Raw genomic sequence first — 22,068 nt, forward strand, 5'->3', positions numbered from 1 at the left:
GCTTCCCCGTTTCCTTGCTTTTTTTACTCCTTTGATGGAGTCGCCAACACATTTCTTGAAATTTCCCAGCTCTGCAAACAGAAGTTGCAATTCGGTTCCAATGTCTTGCAGCTTTCCCTCTACAATTTGCGGCTGAGAAGTAGCTGCTTGTGTTGCGTTGGCTTCCATTTGCATCTCTTGATTTTGTGTGCTATCGTTCATTGTTCAATTAGCGAAAAGTTGTTTGAGTGCTGCTACCTCTGCCTATAGTGCCGCAAGGCTAGATTTAAGTTACTTATTTTATGCGATTGTTTTTTTATATTGCTCGTGTTGTGCGAATGGTGTGGTCGTGTGAAATGCGACATCAGCCCAGCTTACGGGCATAGTGGCAGGTGGAGCTTGCTGCTGCTGCTGCCCCAGAGGTCCAGCGCTGGCTCGATCGGGAGTCTGTGATTCCGCTGCTTTCCGCCTAGGCTGGTTTGTTGCTCGTCTCTGCGACCTGGACCTCGATCTTGGTTTGCGTGGAGGTGGAGACTTGGAGGCGGCGCATGCTGCGTTTCGTTCGTGGCATGTTGGGGTGCTGTGTCGGCTCGTCGACCGCGGCTTTCTGTCGTCGCGAAGCTCCGATTCCTCTTTTTCTGATGAAAACCAGCGTAGCCCCTTAAGTTTAGCACGGGGTGCACGCTTTGGTTTTCTGGCAGTCGCTCTCGGCTGCTTGAGTCTCCGTGTAGGCTGCGGTCCCCTGTGACGTGTTCTCCTCGGCACGAGGCACACTTTGACACGCACACATGTCCATTAGTTGGGTCTCTAGTTCCACATGTGCGGCAGACGCGAGCGTCTGGTTGGGGGCACACATCGGTATGATGACCCTTGCTGCAGCAGGTCTTGCACACTTGCACCGTTGTTCGGTATGGGTGGCACACCAATTCTCCTGTGCAGTAATACACAAAACGCTGAAGAGTCGTGCCACAGAAGGTGATCGTTGCGTTCTTCGTTTCTCCCATCATACCGGCTTGTGTGATTTCCACTCCTTGCATTCGCACTCGCAAGCTTGCCATCAGCGTTTCAGAAGGGGTGTGGGATGGTATGGCGTGTATCACTTCCATGAGGGCTTCTTCATCAGTCGCCGCGTACACGTTTATGGCACGTGCGTGACCGTTTATTGTGAGCGTAGTTATGCGACGAAGCCGCTCCCGAACTTCTTGCTCCGATGTTGATATAATTACTATGTTTGATCCTGGTTTTATCCGCAACAAAATGTGCTCACCTGTTACGGTGTGTTGACAAGCTGCAGTGACTGCCGCTACCACCTCCGGAGTAGTGATTGAGCGTAGTTGTAAGCCCTGGTCGAAATAAACCACGTTGTGACTGCTCACGGAGGATATACTTGGCTACTTGCAACGCTATGGTCACCAATCCCTCACCGTGCCTATACACACACACACACATATATATATATATATATATATATATATATATATATATATATATATATATATATATATATATATATATAGTGAATTTGGTGCAACAAAATGATGACTAAAATAATCGATGGCTCAAGTAGTCAGAGGTGAGCACTGATACATTTTAGTAATTTTGAGGATGCAGAAGTTCGCACCCTTATAAAAATCCTATGTATGAACCTATAAGAAAATTACCATATATGGCTACATCATGAATTGGGCATATCAGGCTTTATATGAAATATATATATATATATATATAAGCGCAAGACAGAAAAATCCATAAAGAAAAAGGCTCCGGCTCGTGGGAACGTGGAATCCAAGGTGTAACCTCTGCATCGTGAGTGTGATGCGGGAACCACTGAGCTACCGACGAGCACGTCCTTCACATGCAATGGGCAAGCTATTTATATCTGCCACTTACAGCTAGTCATGGTCATCTTGGGGGGGGGGGAAACTATCGTGTTTTGAGCATTACCAGCAAAATGGTTCACTGAGCGCGTGGCGGCGTGCGCCTTCATCTCTAACGCGTACCTTGCCTTGTGGAGAGGAGTGGGTGGTCGTGAAGCCCCTGAACGCACACTCGCGCGCCTTCATATCGCGGTTAGGAGCATCTTATGTGTTAGCGGTCCTTAAAGGCCAACTCCGGTAATTTTACGAGGTCAATGAATCTGAACGAAATTCTCTGGGTATGTTCTTTTGTACATTTTAGTCCTTGCGAAATCACAGGTTTGAGTGATGTACTGTTCGTTTGCAAAGAAATTTTAAAGACTTCCTCAAAATGCTCACCTCACTTGCCAGAATTATTGGCAACACTGTATGTGCGACGTCATGTTTGCCATGTGCGCGGAAGTTACACTGCCGATGGCATCACTACTTTGGCCGATATAGCGTTTATTGTGCTTTCCACAAGGTGACGGTGGCGGCGTTTGGCACGAGTATAGCACGGGAATGCTTTCTTTCTTCCTCTGTGGTGTTTGGTCGGTGCTTCGCTGGTCTGGCTTTCTCAGTTTTCATACACCGCGCTGGCGGAACCAGTAAATGGCATCTGGCTCTACCAAATAGTACTTCATACACAGGCAGGGTACTCAGTTGGGTTTCGGTTTCGGTATTGCACATTTTTGCTAATTAAAAATTCTTTTCGAATTTCCTGAACATTTCAGCTATTGGGCTCGTAACAACAGTGTCTCAGGAACATAGAAACACCATAACTTTGACATGGCTAAAATCGCCGGAGTTGACCTTTAAGCTTTTACCGAATGGGCTCTGTTGTTACCGGGCACACAAAGGTCACTGCAATCATTGCACAGTGTTCATTTGCGAAAAGAGCATGCTTTTCAGACACAGCGAAGTGACAACTGAGACACTTACTCGGGTTCAGCTGTAGCTGTGAGTACGTTTCGTGCGTTATTTGTGCATGAGAAACGCTGGGCACGATTCGATCTGATTGCTATTCTGAGCGTGACCTTCCAGTTTGTTGCTATCGCCTTCGTTGCTTTACCTTTATGGCAATGATGTAACATTTTCTTCTGTATTTCTTAGAACAACCATAAATGAACATAGGCTTCCTGTTGACCTTTCGCTGGCTGAGATCGCTTTAGAGGAGAAAACAATTAGCAGTTCAACCTAAAACATGCTTAATTGTTTGACAACGCCACCTATTTAAGAACCAGTGAGTACACTCCGCAGCACTGGCACGCTCCAGAAAAGAAGAAAGCGCTCATAGCCAGTCAGGTTCTCCTCGCCCGATGGACCGTTCTCTATTGCGACGCGCATTTGTTAATAAAGACGATAGTCTTTCTTGGGAACCTTCGACGAAAAAATTTTGGTCTGTCTGTCAGTACATTTGTCTGTTTGTCCGCCTTAACGTTACCTCAAATGGCACCCAACGGCCGACCCTATCCGTAGCGCCCACCAATATTGCTCAAGGTTTAGCGATCATAGTTGTGCGATTTTCAATTAAAAAGCAATTTTTGTGCATATCTAAGGTGCCACAACAACGCATCGATGTTTTCTATGTCTGCCTTTATACTAGAAAAGGCACATAAAAGTAACTATAAGGAATGCAGCGTTTTATCGCGCACACTGACAGTGCAACGCGATGCTCAAAAAAGCGTTTTCAACGCTTTCCTTCGACTTCCCGCTGGTAGCACCTGCCAGTCGCTTTGCTTTCTTCACATTATCACCTCCGAGACTGGCACGCATTTTTCTCCACGGGCTGCAAGCCTTTGTTTTTGAAGATAACTGCCAGATGGCACTTGTGTCTAACGTGCCTAAATGCGATCGTTCACTTCCGCCACACGCTCGAAGCACTCTAACGCAGCGCCTGCAGAATACCATTCACCGATTTTCTTGTGCAGAACATCAAATGAACGTTTTGTTCACTCTATCCAGACGCAAGACTATCGTCTTTCGTCGGCTTTTACAGCGTAGCATGTAGATTTGGGCCAATTTTTTCCACTTTTGTTTGGTTCAATTTTCGCCCAAAAAGTCTTTCAAGAATGCTCCGTTGAAACGGCACGTCATTGATCGAGAAGGTTTGCGAATATTGTAGATCAACCTGTTAATATTGCATTCAAGACGTTAACACTCGTTATTAGAGCGGAAACTGCGTGACGATCAGTTACAATTAATGTTGGGATATCCGACGACACATTCCAACGCGCTTCTCCGCTTGTAAGTTGATCGAAGCTCTGGTCACCGCTATTAGTGCCAGTCTGTATCACTGTAAGCTGACGTTTCGTTGACGGGTTACAAGTTCGGCCGAATAAACAGTTTCATTTTGAGCAAGTAATTTCTGCCTCCTTCAGCGCCATGACCCCATGACACTGAATTTGACCTCGAAGGTGGGAGTTTCTCCTGCGCGTTGATGAACAATAAAAAATCGCCGTGTGTGCGTAAACTATAAACGGACTGCGCATCTATGAGTACGATCGGAGTGCTCTGTCTCTTATAGCTCATCATCAGTGATCGCCATGTTCCAGTAGCAAAAACTAGTCAAACACTGCGTTTATTGCGCCTCCCGAAGTTTCTTTCAAACGCAACGCCGCGATGAGTGCCAGCGTCCGCTTCTTTGCATCTATACATGATTAAATCGACATGGTCGCATCTACAGAACGGTAAATGACATGGCTACTTTCACTACATTTTTCTTAAATTCGGACTGCTTTTCAAATCTACCGAACAACAACCCCGTGCATAATGTTCTACGGATGTCTGTCTGCACCGGTGCAACAGTGACTACAGTGCTAACGCGAACGTCGTGGGTCCGATTTTTGCTGCGACGGTTGCATTTCGATGGAGGTGAAATAGTAGAGGCCCATGTACTGTGCGAAAGAACATCAGAATCAAATCGAGCCCTCCACAACGGCGTCTCTGTAATCTTTTAGTGGTTTTGGGTGGGAAAACCCCTGATGTTGTCTTTATATTTCCTGGCCATAGAGATGTCTCCTGCATGGACCATACTTGGTCCGCAGTATGTGATAAATAAAATAAATAAATCTACCACCACTTCAGCGAAACGCGGGCATCCTCTACATTGTCTGCTTCAAGTTTTTCGTGTGCCGCAGCAGCTACTCCGGGTCAGGGTTGTACTGTAGGAGGGGTGTGTCACACCAGGCAAGCAAAAAAAAAAAAAACCAGAATGCAAATGCTTCAGTATACCGTCGGCTGACGATGAGATGCCTGGGGAGTGCAGCCCGTCTGCTAATCGCGCTGTATCTTCAGGACCTGACCTTCCTTCAACGTTGCACCCATGAAAAACTTTTATGACCCAGTGCCTTCCTTTCCTCCTACTAGGCCACAGTGGCGTTTTCTAGCAATGAGATGCTTGTGAAAGTTTTTGAAACTGATAAGGAGTGCTTGTACAGCGTGATCTGCAAAAGTATAACGCAGCTTCAGGTAATTTGTGCAGTGCACAAGAAGTTCGATTTGTTTCAACAGAGAAACTGTTCTGGTTAAGAATGTACGTTCGTGGGCACCATGAGCCAAATACATGCACCGAAGGCTGCATGCCACCACCCACCAACTTAAATTGAGGATAAAGTTGGGTGTGCGCAACAGAAATCTTTGTTGCCTAACAAAAAACTATCATAATTGACGCTTATATGCCACAGAATAGGGTGAGTGCATACAACTTCCTCTAAAAAGAAAGGAGGCCCGACCAATCGCGTGCGCGATACTTAGTTGTAAATTGTGGTGGCTATACCTCAAAGCTTAATAAATAGCAACTAATAAATAGCAGTGAGAGCACATACCCGAGCTCTTAAAGTGAATGCTTCTTCGTGAAGCTGCGTGTAAGAGTGGTATGGTCAACATGCAATACAACTCTGCTACCACCTGAAAGCTTAACAAGGTGTAATAAAATTACAAAACATACCATAGAGAGTTGTTAAACATGGACATGCGTTTTACGGGCAATGTTATTACCCCGATCTTCACTGTTTTATCAATGTCTGCGGAGCGGGGCTGGTTGCTTCTGATTGGCTGCAGTATAGGGTGCTTGAATAATGAAATACAAGAACGCGATTTTCTATATAAAAGAACTTTCAGTCTCAGTGCCTTTCTATGCGTTTTAATAAATGTCATATTCATATATACCCTTTGATAAGAATCTGGCGCAATTCAAGCACCGTGGTGCAGCAGTATGCCAACTTACGGAGGCGTACCCTACAAGCAATAAATGGCCTTGCCGAGTGCTTTACATTGTCACACGTAGGTGAAGCCTGGTACTACATGAATTGAGTAACCTGCCAAGTAACTAGGATGTTTACGCATTAAAAAAAGAAAAGCATTGACCAAAAGTAAGTAAGCATGTCTTTGTCTGATGTCGTATCATTTCATACGCAGGTCAACGCTATGAGGGCTACCTTCACCGTGCTGACTGTCGTCGTCTCGATGCTTCTCACTGCTGCCAAGGATGATGGAGGTACCGCTCAGAGCATGTGACTATACACTGCAACATTTCATCTAGTCCTCATGAATTCGGTTATTTACTCTGAATCGATTCACATGCCGCGTGTTATTGTGGCTCAAATTATTTTACAAAGGATGATAAAAATACTATTAGCTACAAGTGCATAGGATTGTTGCACGAAGAAAGCAGTCTCACGAGTGCAAAGTTGGTATGGCATGGTTATCAGGCCCTGAAGATCAGCACTTAGGTTGACCCAAGTGGCTTCCACGTTGGGACAGTGTAGTTACGGTTAATACAGCCAGTGCCCAAATGGAGGTAAGAGATGTCGTCCTTTTTTTAATCTGAGCGAGCCTGTTCGTTCTCTTTACAACACAATATTACTAGCGGCTATGAAGCTCTGGGGCACTTATGTTAAGGAACACTTGCCTTGGTAGTTGGAAAGGTCCGAATGTGGGTAGAGGTTACACAAACGAAGGAAGCTCTAAAAGACCCAGAGGGACACTTTATTGGGTAAAAACAAAGGACGTGGGACTAACACCTATAGAACGAACACAGACATTACCTAATTACCTATCGACCGCGTCATCACTCAAATGCACTCGCAGTCCGTGGGAGGCATTCGTGCGGTGTTGGCCAGCGGGCTGCGATGGTAGCGAAAAAATATAGGCTTGCGCCTGGCCTTGGCGATGGTGACGACACCGTGCGTAGCTGGCGACACCAGGACGAGGCACGGCCACTGAAGTGCATCAGACCGCCGTGCGAGGTTCTCCGAACAGGGGTGCTATGCAGGGTGGCCTGAGTTATGTCGAGAAACGAGCACAAAAATGCCCAATCTACCCCTCAGCATCTGCGTATCATTGGTTATGCTAGAACGCGGCATCGCTTCAAGGATGGCCCACTGGCCAAAGTTTGAAAGAAGATGCAAGAGGCATCTTCTTTCATTTGTTTGTCGTTCTACTGAGAGCAGAAGTGCACACATGCAATAAAGGTGTCAGAAACATTTAGTCATGATATTTCTTGAAGACACAGTCCGTTCAAATTCACATTGAAGCTTTAAATGCCTGTTTCAGGTATCCTTCTAGTAAAATCAGAGCCGTGGCCTCTGAGTTTAAACCCGGCCAAGCGCCTTACAACAACGCGGCCGCAGTTAAACCTGAGGCCTTGTGTAAATTCGTCATTGTCGGCATGAACATTTTGTTTGTTTGTTTGTTCGGTTGTTTATAGCCTGTATACAACAGCATAGACCTACTCTGGGGGACTGACCAACGAAATATTACATATCCTATGGACGGTAACAGCACTGTTGCTTATAAACAGTATTGTAAAAGAAACAAAACATTACAAAACTCATGAGACAAAGATTGAGAAACAAGAAAAAAATATGCGCTGTTAAGATAGCTGATATTTGATTTTTTAGGCTGACCTAATAGCTAAGATTACCTAAACAGCTAAATCTTGGATGTATGGCTTATATATTATAATATTTTAAAAGTACTTCCCAATGACTTTTTAATATATAATAAAGAGGACATCATGTTCAAATACGTTTTGTGACTTCAATGTAGTTACCCACCACATCAAACAGATCTGTGGTGATGTCCTAAAATGGAGTCACCGTAATTTAGAACAGATTCTGCGGTTAAACCTAAACCTAGCTTCGCAAACCGAATAGCTGGAGTCGTGGCCGGCGAAGGCCTCTTCATTGTTTTCATCATTTGCTAGCTCTCCGAGCATGCACAACCCTCTAATTAGCATTTGACTAGACAGTATGCTTGGCTAGGGAGATCAGGCCATGCTATGACCAAGGTAAATATGTCAAGCCATCATCATAATTAGGTCAAGCTACATCATAACAAGACCATACAATGAGGCCATTAAAATCCAGAGTCATGCTAACAAAAGTATGCTAATCAACATGCTATTTAAGGTAGGTCTATAAACACGACAATAATCATGAGCATTCTGAGCAATATCATGCTAATTACGTCTAACAATTATTATGAAGGTAAACAAAATCGCGATGGTGAGAAATATTTTAAATAGCTTCATACTGATCAAGAACTTGTTAATAGCACCCGCGGCAAGAAATTATCATCGCTTTATTTGAGCGCTAACAGTCAAGACAAAACTGACCAATGTTATATTCATTAAGCTCTGGAGTTTTGTTATATCAAACTTAATACAGACATGATGCAGTTTTCATAATGTAGCCGACCAAGCAGACTGAGTAGATGAGCGACTTAGAAAGCTGTAAGAAGTAATCTGATCCCAAGCTCCTCTATGCCTCTAGCCATGCACACGTAGGGCGAGCAGATAAAAATTCGAGGGTTTATCGGCCTTGCGTGGGTAGGTAGGTAGGTAGTAAACTTTATTCACTCAGTTGACAGGAGAGAGTTGGGGCGGCTTTAAGGGCCGGCCCCTTAGCGTGGGACCGATGGCAGCACTGCTAACCACGCTCGCATCACCTAAGTTCAAGGATTCACTCACTTTCGAGGCGCGGTGCCGTATAGAAACTACTGTCGTGGTAAAACTTGGTAAAGGCGCAGTTGCTAAGCAAAGACGCAAATAAAGGACGCAAGCAAAGATGCACTTGGTTATCTTGCGTGTGGTGGCAACCGACACTGTTGTAACAACCGAGGAGTCCACTTTTAACGCTAATTTCAAGAGCACAGCGCTTTGTTTCTTAAAACTGTGGCCGCCGTCTCCGCAGCGAGTGCTGCACAATGGTGATCAAAATACTGCTGTGTGCCTCTATATGATCACCTAGCCTTTACAAGGGTGTTAGCTTTCAAAACTATCATGAGGACCTGAAGCTGAGGAAGAAGTAGATACTCAAACTCGGATAGAAAAAGCGCTCACACCTTCATTGACCGCGTTCAGCACGCACTTTGCTAAAAGTGACGTTTACTCCATCCGCATTACGCTCCACTTTTCGGTATACATGCAACCGTGTTTCAGCGGCTTGCACGCAGGCTACAGGTGTAGGCGACTTACACCAAATGAGGTGCCCCCTCCCCCTCCCCCCCAACCAACTGCGGAGGCTGGTGAGCTGACGACGCCGCTTCCAATTTTTCTCGGGTAAGCACACCTCGTGAGCGCAGCTGAGCGGAGTAGGGCATCTTAGACTACAGCTTCATTTAGTTAGCGTACGTATATATATGCGTAAATCAAAACAAGTGCGTGGCGAGCGCACTGCTTACCATAAATTTATAGGCAAAAGCTGCTGTCACTGTTTAGTGCTCATTCACTAGAGGCTGTCACATAGTATTTGTGGTCCTGCGCACGACAATCAGATATTCCTATGTGTTATATTTTCATAACCGAGCGACGGCCCTGTGTGATAACAATATGAAGTCGCTCTCGCGGTAATATTTTGATGTCACTTCAGAATTTCACTTGAACAAACATTATTGAGAAAAATCGCAGTCATTTGCATCGGCCATTTGCATTAAGATGGAACTTGCCTCCTTCCTGATTCACACCAGCACCTACCGCTGAAAAGTTATTTTTTGCAATACCACTAGGGCTTATGTCATGCCCATGCCCCTAATTGCAATCAAAGCACGAATATCTCAAATTTGGCGATTTGATGATGCTTTGCATATTTACGTAAATGCCTTGAACGGTTGACTGACTGCCGGAGCAGCTATGTAAACAGGTGCTCTGCAGTAATTATCCCATGTGATGTCTGCGAATGCAAGAGTGGGCCAAATCAGCCATTCTGAAATATATCCTGGTGTTCACTGTCACTATTTTTGCACTGCAGATAAAATACCCCAAACAAAAGGGCAGGCGTGCCCTTCTGTTTAGGATTGTAGAGAAAGCTAACGCCCTTTTCACAGGTGAACAAAGCACACTGAAGCACAAAGCAGTACCTCACCTTTGCGTAGCTCTCAATCGCCATGGCGACGTTGAGTGGCGGGTTTGCAAGTCCACGTTTTCACAGGATCAGAGCCGCGATGGTGATGCGATATTCATTGAAAAGATCGGCTGTGCGCAGTCAAAAACGTGGCCTACGTCGCACACCACTGCGCGGTCAATGAGACACCACGACGTTTCTCTTGCTGTATGTACATGCTTGTATATGCTGGAAAAGGGCGTTCTTATTAAAATTTCGAAACACTGGAACTAATTAGTATTGCGCAATGCAAACTGTAGTACACTCACACATATTTGTACTCTCTGAGCAGCAATGCGGTCGGCAGCATCGGCGTGCTCATCGAACTTCTGGGAGGTTTCTTGGTCCTCTCGATTGTGCTGCAACTAAAAGAAAATGATAATTGCACTCCAAAACATTTCTTGTGTGTGTTAGTTGAACCTCGCGAGGCTGTTCGTTCGACAAAGTACCCGCCCGAAGCAGACAATCTGTGCACAGAACCAGCGGCTGCTGCAGCATGGTTGACAGCGTAGTTCACGAACTGACGTCACACGCGAGAAGGAGCCACCCAAGATCTCGTGGCCAATAACATCCCCCGATCGGTCATCGATCGGAGTCGTTCCATATCGACCGTTAAGATGCATGCAAACTGCTGCAATCTATGACTGTTCGTTTTGGAGGGGTTTAGAGTGCTCTCCTGACAGAGAGAGAGAGAGAGAGAGAGGAAGTGGCTGAGGAAAGGATAAGGATGCAACCTCACTCTCTCAGGTAGAGTGCTCTAGAGTGCTCCGAACACGGAGGAAGGAAAGGTAAGGAGAGGGCATGCCCAGCCGGTGCAGGGCGTAAAAAATGCGGTGGAAATTACGTCACGCGCGGTAATATTCACTGGGCACAATGGCGGCGTTTTGTTATTATTGATGTAGTGCGGTGCGGCACCGTTCAGGCGGTCCAGCGGAGGTGTGTGCGTTGTCATGGGCCTCGCACCTAACCGTGGCGTACTGCAGGTGTTCGACAGCATCCATTCTTTGTACCGCATTGTTAGCTACTCGATTTTCCTCCGGTGGTGGTTGTAACCAGGTGCCCGAACTAGAAACCACGAAACAAGAGATGCGTACTCCGAATTCGCAGCACCCATCAAAATTATGCTGAAAAGCCATCATAGAAAATAACGACTGTGCTCAAGAATTCGTTCAATGAATGCCTTGAAGGTTAGTGACAGTTATGCGGTGTTCTTCTTATGACAACGGACGATGCATTTACGGTCCACAGGCCCTTAATAAGGCTGTAATCTAATGTTGCTTTTCATGTTCCTGTTTGGCGCTGAGCTGTGTTCCAGCTAAGGAAGACAGAAACAAGTGCCTTCTCTTTATTTTCCTCTAATGACTAGCCACTGTTCCCGGAGACAGCTTTCCTCGCATTTGGCTGGCTTTCCTTGCGTTCCTTGGCAGCTGTATCGACGCGTGAAGCTTCCCGCAGACCTTTTCTCACGCATTTCTTCTGCTAACTTTCCCACATTTCGCCCTACCGCGATCCTGGTCTCCGTTCTTCGTAGCTACTAGTGCACATGAATCACACTGGAGACGTGTTGCCAAGCACTTTCGGGTGGTCTTCGCTGCTTTCGTCCTAATGAAATTATGGCCTTTGGGATATCCGTAGGAACCAGTGCGCGTCAGACAAAAGGGGGGCGAAAACAAAGAGGCCTGCGCAAACTCAACGGGATGCCACGCACACAAACTCCACCGACTTTACTCGCATGATTACGGACCTCCGGGTTTATTGCAAGGAAGATATTTTTTCTTTTTTAACCCTTGTGTCTAGCCCACAGCGTGACCGAAATTTTTATAAAGCCCAAAGAGGAGCGCAAAAAGGGGAAAAAGTGATCTGAAAGAAGCTGTACAAATTTCGGTGCCTGGTTCGTCACGCGGTAATGTCCGAAATATCACCTTTATTTCACAAAGAACACATCAAATAAACAAAAAAGTTAACGTGCAACTTGCCGTGTTTATCGTGAACGCCGGCAGTGCAAGAGTACAACAGCCATACGCATAGATTTCGTCAACCGAATCGCGGCAAGACAGCGTGTTGAAATCCGTTCCGTTGGTTTCGGATAGCACCGGCGCACGCAGCGCGCAGGCCACGTGCTTTTTGAGACAGAGAGGGAGTCACGCCTTCTGCTTCGCATTCATACGTAAACAAGAGAGAAGAATTTGCCCAATCAATATGGCCGACTTCCGGCTTCATCGTGGCTTCATAACGAGTCCCGTCAGGGCCTCTCCTTACCTTTCCTTCCTCCATGGCTCCGGAACAACCAGTCAAAATTTGTATGCATGACATCCGTGAATAGGTCAATAGATGGAATTGTGTGCATATGTCGTGAAAAATAATATCACTAGATGGCATTAGTGGTTTCCGTATATTGGGCGATTTTGTATAGTAATGTTGAGACGCGTCGCTCGGCAGAGCTGCGCAAGTGAACAACTCGCGTCCCAAACAACAACTGAGTTTTTATTATCACCCTTCCTCTCGAAGATAACTTTCTCGTGCGGTCGCATGCGCTCTCTGCACCGCACACAGAAGCACCGCTTTGCGTCGCCACAGTACTCCCTCCGTAGTGAGTGCGCGCACAACGGCCGCACTCGGACGACCCCCTGTGGTTCATAAGTTCATGCGCACCGGGGGTCTCGTACACCGTCCACTCCGCGTAAACCGTTTGAGGACTTGTTGGGGCTGCGCTACGTGGTCTGCCTGGGGTGCCTGCGAAGATGGAGCTCGATGTGGTGCAGGTGCTTCGCTGTCGGAGTCTACGTGTGCTGATTTTACGTGGTCTAGAGAAACCACGTCGTGACGACCACCTCTGTCGATTGTAATGTGCTTGTCTGCCCGTCGCAGCACCTTGAAAGGCCCGTCGTACGGGGGCCGGAGTGGAGGCTGTACGGCGTCGTGCCTCAGAAACACGTGAGAGCAGTAGGAGAGTTCCCAGTCCACGTAGACTGGCCGGGCTGCAGGCTGACGCGGAGGAACAGCGCGTAGCTTGCTCATGATGTCTCGCAGTCGCACGGCGTAGTACGCGTTCGCGTACACGCTTTCGTCCTTACTGGTAGTGAAAAACTCCCCTGGGAGGCGAAGCGTTGTTCCGTACAACAGTTCAGCGGAGCAGCATCCAATATCTGCTTTCAGAGCCGTCCTAACGCCCAAGAGAACAAACGGCAGTGCCTCTACCCAACTGTGACTCGCAGTAGCCGTCAGGCTCGTCTTCAGATGGTGATGGAACCTGTCCACTACACCGTTGCTTATCGAATGGTAGGCAGTTGTTCTGATGTGGTGAGTACCCAAGAGCTGGGTGACGCTTGCGAACAGGGCGGACTCAAACTGTGTTCCGCGATCCGTAGTCACGGTTGCCGGCACTCCGAAGCGGGCCACCCAGTGGAAGATAAATGCGCGGGCGACGGTATCAGCAGTCATGTCTGGAATGGGCACGGCCCCCAGCCATCGCGTGAAGCGATCGATGCAGGTTAGGAAGTAGCTTTGCCCCTGGCACAACGGCAGTGGTCCCACAATGTCAACATGCACATGGGCAAATCGACAGTCCGGCAGAGGGAAGGATCCCAAGGGAGTCACAGTATGTCGCTGAACTTTGAAGCGCTGGCATGCGATGCACTCTCGTGTCCAGTATCAGACATCCCGGTTTATTCCTGACGACACGAACCTCGCTGTGCATAGCCGTTGCGTGGCTCGAATCCCGGGATGCGCCAGACTGTGCAGCAAGTCAAAAATGCTGGGACGGAGGTTCGAGGGGACGAACGGTCGGGCCTTGCCTGTAGACATGTCGCAGCATACGGATCCTGTGGGTTCTGCCAACCATTGCAGCTTCAAGGTGCTGGTTGAAGGCGTCAGTAGACACTTCAATTCTCTATCACTGCGTTGAGCCGTCGTAAGTGTGGTGAAGTTCACGCCGCTCGGCAGGCTGATGGCATTCACTGGACCGCGCGAAAGAGCGTCGGCAGCAGCATTATCCGTGCCCCTAACATGGCGTATAGCTGTCGTGAATTCTGCGATTTACGACATTTGGCGGAGCTCCCGTGCTACGTGCGCACCAGAATCGGAGTTCGCGCGCAATGCGTAGGTGAGTGGCTTGTGATCCGTGAGCACAAAAAATTGTTGTCCTTGCACATAATGTCGGAAATGCCGGATAGCCGCGTATATGGCCAGGAGTTCCCTACCGAAGGTGCTGTACCTTCGTTCGGACGGGCTCAGATTTTGGAGAAGAAGGAAATTGGTCGCCACACTCCGCTCACCCTCCGCTCAGTGTTATTGACAGCTTGCAAGGGCGATGTACTAGGTTTCTTTCTTTCAGCTTGTGACGCCGGTATAACGCTCACCTCGGCGCCTGTGTCCACTAAGAAACGTACTTCGTTGTTGCGGTCGGTAATAAAGAATACTGAGGGACGACTTGGAGGCAACGTAGTAGCACTGGTCGCCCTCAGTGCCTGCTGCAGCTGTTTCCCGAGTGCGCGTACTGTGGACACATTTACGCGCACTACTTCCGAACCTCCGATGATACCAGCAGATATGCTCCTGCTGCTCTTGCGATAACGGCGTGTTAGGCTCGGTTATCGTTTGTGCCCTCCTGCTAGCGTGCAAAGCTGATACTGTTTCGGCAAGTCGAGCAATCTCCTCACGCATCTCTTGAAGTTCGTTTAGAGGCTGTTGCGCTTGCACGGCAGCCATGGGTGTGGGCGTTGTCATAGCTACCAGTTTGTCAGCAAGTTCGGCGGCTGCGGTTAAATCCTTGTGCTCTGAGGCCGCGATGACCATGCGGACGCCTGAAGGCAACTTTTGCAAAAAAAAGTTCTCGGAGCAATACTCCATCTATGGCGTTTGATGTTCCGCCAAGCAACTGTTGCATGTGGCGCAAAAGCTGATTAGGAGTATGGTCGCCGAGTTCCGTGCCGCGAAGCAATTGCTGCAGTCGTTGTGGTTCGGAGGGCGTAACTAGGCGAATAAGGGTTTCTTTTAGCGTTGCATATGCGTTTTCGACAGGTGGTGCGAGCAACAGATCCCTGATTTCACTGGCTATGGCAGGCGGCAGACTGCTGACTACGTAGTGGTATTTCGTAAGGTCAGCGGTGATTCGTCTGGCTGCGAACTGAGATTCCACTTGTATAAACCAAAGTGCGGGGTCCGCAGTCGAAAAAGAGGGCAGCTTACCGTCGACTGAGGAGACTGTCGGAGGGGCGTTGGTCGTGGACGTTGAATCCATATTGCGGCTGGTTCGACACTCCGGTCGCTGTGTCTGTATTCCTAGTCCGGGTCACCAATGTTGAGACGCGTCGCTCGGCAGAGCTGCGCAAGTGAACAACTCGCGTCCCAAACAACAACTGACTTTTTATTATCACGCTTCCTCTCGAAGATAACTTTCTCGTGCGGGCGCATGCGTTCTCTGCACCACACACAGAAGCACCGCTTTGCGTCGCCACAGTAACGATGTAGAAAAATGATTTATGTGTGCACAATCCGCCTCCCGTGACGGAGAACGCGTACAGAAAATGCTCGCCTTTGATACACGCGCTGGCCCCACTTTCGGGAGGAAGGGGGGGGGGGCACTGGGAAATGGAAGCTTCTGAAGCCTAGCATGACGAGGCGAACGCGTGTTTTTCTTTTTGTTTTGATCACTTCTTAGTTATTATAAGTTGTGCACGCTAGTCCCTAGAGCTAGAAACGCGTACCGCGTTTTTCGCGACAGAAAGACGCCACGTGTGGTGACGCCGCTATCGGCTGAGCGTTTTAAGAGAAAAAAGAGAACATTATTCTTCTAACGCTGAGCTCTCACGTGCGTCACATCGTTACGGACGCTACTTTGTATTTCGTCTTCTATAGTACATGCGGCAGCCGTGGTTTCAAGCGGGGCGTTGTGACATGGGGGCTGAGAGGAGGAAAGAGGCAAACATTATCTGGACGCGCCGTCGGGCGCAGTGTCCAAACTGAAATTATTTTCATTACACCGTATTATAGTGGACGAATGAACTAACAGACAGACAGACACATGGGTGGAAGCATGAACGGACAAGCGGTAACACGGGCGGATGGATGGACAGAAGCGCAGGCGGGCTCACCATCAGATGGAAGGAGGGTCAGACGCATGGACAGACAGACAGACAAACAGACAGACAGACAGACAGACAGATGAACAAACACTTAGCCCCGCTCATCTTCATTCATTCTATTGATATGCTGTGAATTATTTGATATCCAAGGAAGCTGCTGCTTAGCTTTCGCCACATGAAATGCATAACAATCACACCTGCAGCATGGCAGTCACGAGTTGAACTGATGCCTTCGCAGGACCAACAAGTTTGCATCCGAGTTTAGGTGTCAATCAGTTTGATTGACGGACGCCTGCGTTGAAGATCAGTTCCACCCAACTCGATTGCACTTATTGAAGAGCAAGGCTCATGCTGAGACACCAGTGAGTGGGACGGTTTATACTATGCACATAAGCACGAAGTTCTAACATCACGTGGCTATGATTATGTCAATCGAATTCACCGCGCTCACTAGTTATCCACTCACGCCCACGTTGCGAGTGCCCCAGGTGACAAAGTGTCCATGTGTTTATCCGCAGTATTTAATAGAAGTGAAAAGAACTGCACTAGAGCGCTGCATGTGCGCGCTTGCTGCCTCGGAGAACAAACATTTTCATGCTGCAGTTGAGACGAAAGAACCAGCCTGAAGAAAGACAAACGGCCACGAACACGCTTGTAAGAGGCACGATGATGAGTTGGCAGAAAGATAGCGCGGCAATCATGCGGACGTCGCTGCACCATAGAGATAGTATACTATATATAAATGTGGCTATTGGAGCCTAATCACCGCGCGGCTAGAAAAAGTTTATTCTTTCATAGGACGCAACAAACCTAAGGGACGAGCGTCTGTACAACAGGCACAATAACAAACAAAAGACAAAGCACAACATACATTACACATTTAAACAAAAGTGTCCAAGTCCGTAGGATGTTCATAGTCCATTGTACTAATAACTATACATACACTACATAAATACACTAATCACAGTATGGACAATGTGCATGATGATATATGTACAGAATTTACAAGACTTGGTGACGATGTTAGAAAATATGTACAACAGGTATCAATATTCTTAAAAGTTACATAAATTGCAGCGTTAGAATGAAGTGCATATATAGAAGAGCTCACACCCATATGGGACATTCACAAACACATAGCAATAGTAAACACATACTGTTTACATGCACCAATCAGACATTGACAGGTGACCTGGCTGTAGGAACCAGGCCAGGTGGAAGACTAATCGAACGCGTCTGTCAACTACGGACAGAAAGCGGCACGACCATTGTCGAAGAAATTCTTCGTCACCAAGAAAGAACAATTCCTCCGACAGAAACAATAAGAGTTCAGAGTAGAGGCGTTCCAGAATCGGAAAGAGAGCACGACGACGATGACCTGCCGCAACAGCTTCGCACCTATTACGCCATGAAGAAAAAGCTCCCGCAGCTATTAGAAGGCGTGCAAAGCGACTACGCGAGCAGCGACCAGATGTTACAAAGCGAGTAACACCTAGGCCACGAAAACTAGTGTTAACTGACCTCCAAAACACTACTTTTTTGCAGACTAGTTGGTTCATACTTGAAAAATTGAATTGCTGCACAAACTTGAACAAAAAAAAAAACAAGAGAGACAGGAAAGAGCGCAGTTCGTGCTTGGGAAGGTCCCATGTGAACGGGTACAAGGTGTTGTGAAAGGTGTCCTTGAGGTTTTCAACAGACCCTCCAGTGGCCTGAAGTTCACGCACGAAATGCCGGTTGAAAATGAGATCCAGTTTCTGGACCTACGCTTAAGTTTGCCAAGGAGCACATCTGCTTCAAATACAATCCGCGATCGAAGAAAGGCTTGTTACCTTTTTATAGCGCGCACTCGAAGTTGATTAAGAGGGGCATTGTGTTGTCAGCTTTTGCGGAAGCCCTCGACAAGTCTTGCCCTCATCTGATGTCTGAAAGCTTCGAGAATCAGATAGCTCGCCTGGGTGCGGCTGGATACCCAGCACAGGTTTTAGCTAGCGCTTGTGAAAGCCTTCTCAAAAAAAAAATACAAGGGCAGGGGTCCAAGCGTTGAAGGAAGGGAGAGGGGGCCTATTCGTGTTATGCCTTACTTACATAGTGTTTCCCATAATGTAAAAAAGGTGGCTAATAGGTACGGTGTGGATGTACTGTTTTCAGCGCCTACAAAGTTACGTCAGATGTGCTCGTTAATGACTGAACAGAAGGAGGCAAAGTGCACAAAAAAGCATGCGAACGTGTTCATTAGGTGTGTATTTGCTGCTGTATATCTGATCCCTTTGTCGTGTGGGAGGGTGTACATAGGGCAGATGGGGCGTTGCCTCAAAGAACGCTTGCGTGAGCACAGTCTGGCCATAAAAGAAAAAAATGGTGGTCATTTAGATTTCCACTGTAGAACATGCGGTTGCACCCCCCGGTTCGAGAATGCGTCAGTCATGGCTAAGGCACGTGAAAAGACCGAAAGAGAGATAATCGAAGCGCACTTTATCAGGTAATATATTGACAAGTGCATAAGCATGCCTTCAATTTCACTTTCGGACAGAGAAATGATCTTCCTACACGGTCATGTGTAATGTTGTGGCTAACGCCTTGTATTCTGTTCTCTTCCATTCCTCTTTTTTTGTGTTGTTCATTAGTGTTCTTGTTTTATTTCCCATGTGACGCTATGTAATGTTTTGTAAGGTTTTATGTTAGTATAGTTTTTGACTCTCTCGGCGTACTGCTTCTTCGGGTTTCTTAATTGGGGCTGCTTGGAGTGAATATAAAAATGTTAATTTATTGTTTTATTCGGTGCTAAGCGCTTTTTTTAGGGATCTTAAACAAAAATCTCTAGAGTACGTTTTAATTTTTTTATGCCTTTGTATGCTTGGTGCAATAAATAATAAAAGATAAAAAAAAGATGAGCGCACACCTTGGGATTACGCAGTTTAGATTGTAGTGGGTATCACTTTTGTATTTTGCCATTTTTCACTTTTTTCATTGTGGTGGCAGTCAATTTTGATTTGATTTGTTTTGGGTCGGCTTTGTTTGCGGCGTCTTTGGTTTTGTGCGCATCGTGGAAACGCAGCGTAGCATGCGTATATATTGGCTTCAAAAAACGACAATAAAAAAAAAACTGCGCTCTTTCCTGTCTCCCTTGTTTTTTTCTGCAAGTTTGTGCAGCAATTCAATTTTTCAAATTCCAAAACACCTTTGCAATGACACATTGCTGCAGCATATGCTGGTTAGACTGCTTTGTAACTGGCAGTTAGGACAAGTGGAAGATGGGACCATGCCCCACCTCTCCAGTCTGTCCCGTGTTGGGAGTACTCTCCATCCAAGACGCCACATAAAGTTACGGAGGTGACCAGGCAAAAACAATGGCGTTATCGCGCTCCACGAGATATGTCTCGATTATGCTAGACGGGCTGGAGGAACCAGAGGAAGCAGAAGAGCCGCCGTTAGTCTACAATGCGGCTTTCAAGAATGTCCACATCGGGACAAACCTGCTGCGCGTGTCGATAAAATGCTACTGCTGTTGAGTAAAATGCAGGCACGTTAAGTGTTTGCGGTGCAGAATTAAGCCGTGCATCTGGTAGTAAATAGCGTACCTTGGTGCCTAAGAAATAGCAGGCAAGGTCATGCGCGAGGCACTGGTCACCATGCAACAACCGAAGTAAGAATCGTAGGGCAAGCAGCCGGCAGCGAACAGAGACGGATGGGAATGCGAATCCACCGCAGTTTCTCGGTTGCCCAAGAGCTGCTCGGCAAACCAGCTCTGTTCCACCCGACCAGAAAAAAGAGCCAATGAGGGATTGCAACGACCTGGTGATTCGTAATGGAGGCTGTAAGACATGAGAGATGTACCATGCACGGCCGCAAAACATCGTCTGTGCTAAATACCTTCTTTTGAGCATCGGTAAATCATACTCTTGTGCTTCCCGGACGTGTCGTTTTACATCTTCGACTACTGAATTCCACAATGAGGCTGATATGCCGTAGCAAGTATAATCAAGCCCCAGAATGCGAATGGAGTCACTTTTTTGAAGACCAAAAAAGGAACTTAGGCATGCGTCCGGGGAACCAATGAATTAAGTATCGACATTTGGAAAATTTTAACGCAGCACCTGAAATCGTGCCATACGTAGCAAAAAGTTGTAGGCTACGGGATAAACTGTCCTCATTCTTCAAACACAACGTGATGGCATCAGCAAATGCTGTCACATCACGGTACCACTACCTGGAACAGGAAGGCCTCTTACGTAAGGATCAGCGATTAGCGTTTGAAGGTATGGTTCGAGGCTGAGTACAAAAAGTGCAGGGAATAAAGGACACCTCTGGCGAACACCACGAGTAACCGGAAATGGCGCACTCTCTAAACCATCAAGAAACAGCGTGCTGCGTATTTTTCGGTATGCATTTCTGAGAAGCTCAACGAAGTTTTGCGAAAAGCCAAACGCTGCCATTACGCTAAATATAAAGCTATGTTCGAAGCGATCGAGTGCCTTTTCCTGGTCAAGTGAAACGAAGAGTCCCCGAGCTGATCTTGTTAACGTGTACGCAACTATATCACGCGTAACAAAGGAGAGACTGTGGATTTTTCTTCCAGGAATAGAGCACGCCTGATGATGACCTATTAAGGAGGGCATCAGGCTTCTCAAACGCCGAGTGATAACTGCCGCCAAAGTTTTATAATCAACGTTGAGGAGCGTTATTGGTCGCCACTCCTCTGGGCGAACTGACGATGGGTCATGTTTAAGGTATTAAAACAATTCGACCATCGCGAAAGATATCAGCAAATCAAAGTTCTCGAAACAGCGGCAAATAACAGAGGTGAAAACAGCACCAATGTCGTCCCAAAACGTTAAATAAAACTCAACAGGCAACCCATCCGGCCCGGGGGCCGAGCCACGTTTCATGGAAGACAGTGCCTCTTTCACTTCGTGAGCTGACGGACCTGTGCAAAGTTGTTCAGCCACTTCAGATGAAATTTGAGGGAGCCTACTTAACATTGTGGCTGTCTCGGTGGTACCGCGTTGTGATGACATTGTCGTACGAGCCATGTTGACAAAGTGAGCTAGAAAAACTGATTGTTCACGTGTTGGCGGCAACGCAGTGTGTGAGATTCTGGTAGCCGGAGTTCCTAGTAGACCCGAAGGGTTAAGAAGCGAGCTTTTCGCAAAGCGTAGAACCTCAGGGTGAGCACACGGATTACGTCTGCAACGCCAAGCAGCCGCCGTCAATGACGAAGCTGCAATAAGGCGTTGAAAACGACCCCTTAACTCTGGCTGCCATGCGCGCATCAAGGGAGTTAGCCGATCAACCCGAAGAGCAATACGCAGCTTCGTGGCAGTGTCCGCCAGTTTTTCGGACGTACGGCGTCTATGCGCCCGCCCTGATACTAAGCAGTGTAAACGCCACTGTGTCTTGAGCGCATCCCACACCTCCGGACAGCATCCCAAAAGAGAGGTGCGCACTATTCTAGATAAACTGGAGCGTGAACGCGCGTCGTGCAGAATGCGGATGTCAAGACGCCAAGGTCTCACTGATGATGAAAAGGGAAAGTGAGCCTCGAGCGTCACTGGTCGGTGGTCTGATACATAAACAGGGGATGATGGTCATGTTACTACATCAGAGTGCGATACGTAAGAATCAAGCGTGCTCGGCACATAGAAACAATCCAACCGACTAGACGACGTGCTACGCTGCCAAGTCCAGGCATATTGTGGTCCATGCACTAGTCTGTACGTATCTATC

General features: G+C 47.3%; 1 protein-coding gene across 2 annotated transcripts in view; it reads left to right on the plus strand.

Moving 5' to 3' along the window:
* Positions 1 to 22,068, plus strand: part of LOC119166686 (uncharacterized) — a 293,532-nt gene that overhangs the window by 59,657 nt on the left and 211,807 nt on the right. For both annotated transcript variants that reach the window (XM_037418005.2, XM_075883399.1), the window contains exon 2: positions 6,294 to 6,372. In XM_037418005.2, coding sequence (XP_037273902.1) covers positions 6,303 to 6,372 — 70 coding nt within the window. In that variant the 5' untranslated portion in view covers positions 6,294 to 6,302. The remainder of the gene's footprint in view (positions 1 to 6,293; positions 6,373 to 22,068) is intronic.

Source organism: Rhipicephalus microplus, unplaced genomic scaffold (genome assembly GCF_043290135.1).
Source record: "Rhipicephalus microplus isolate Deutch F79 unplaced genomic scaffold, USDA_Rmic scaffold_16, whole genome shotgun sequence".
In the NCBI taxonomy this organism is placed as follows: domain Eukaryota; kingdom Metazoa; phylum Arthropoda; class Arachnida; order Ixodida; family Ixodidae; genus Rhipicephalus; species Rhipicephalus microplus.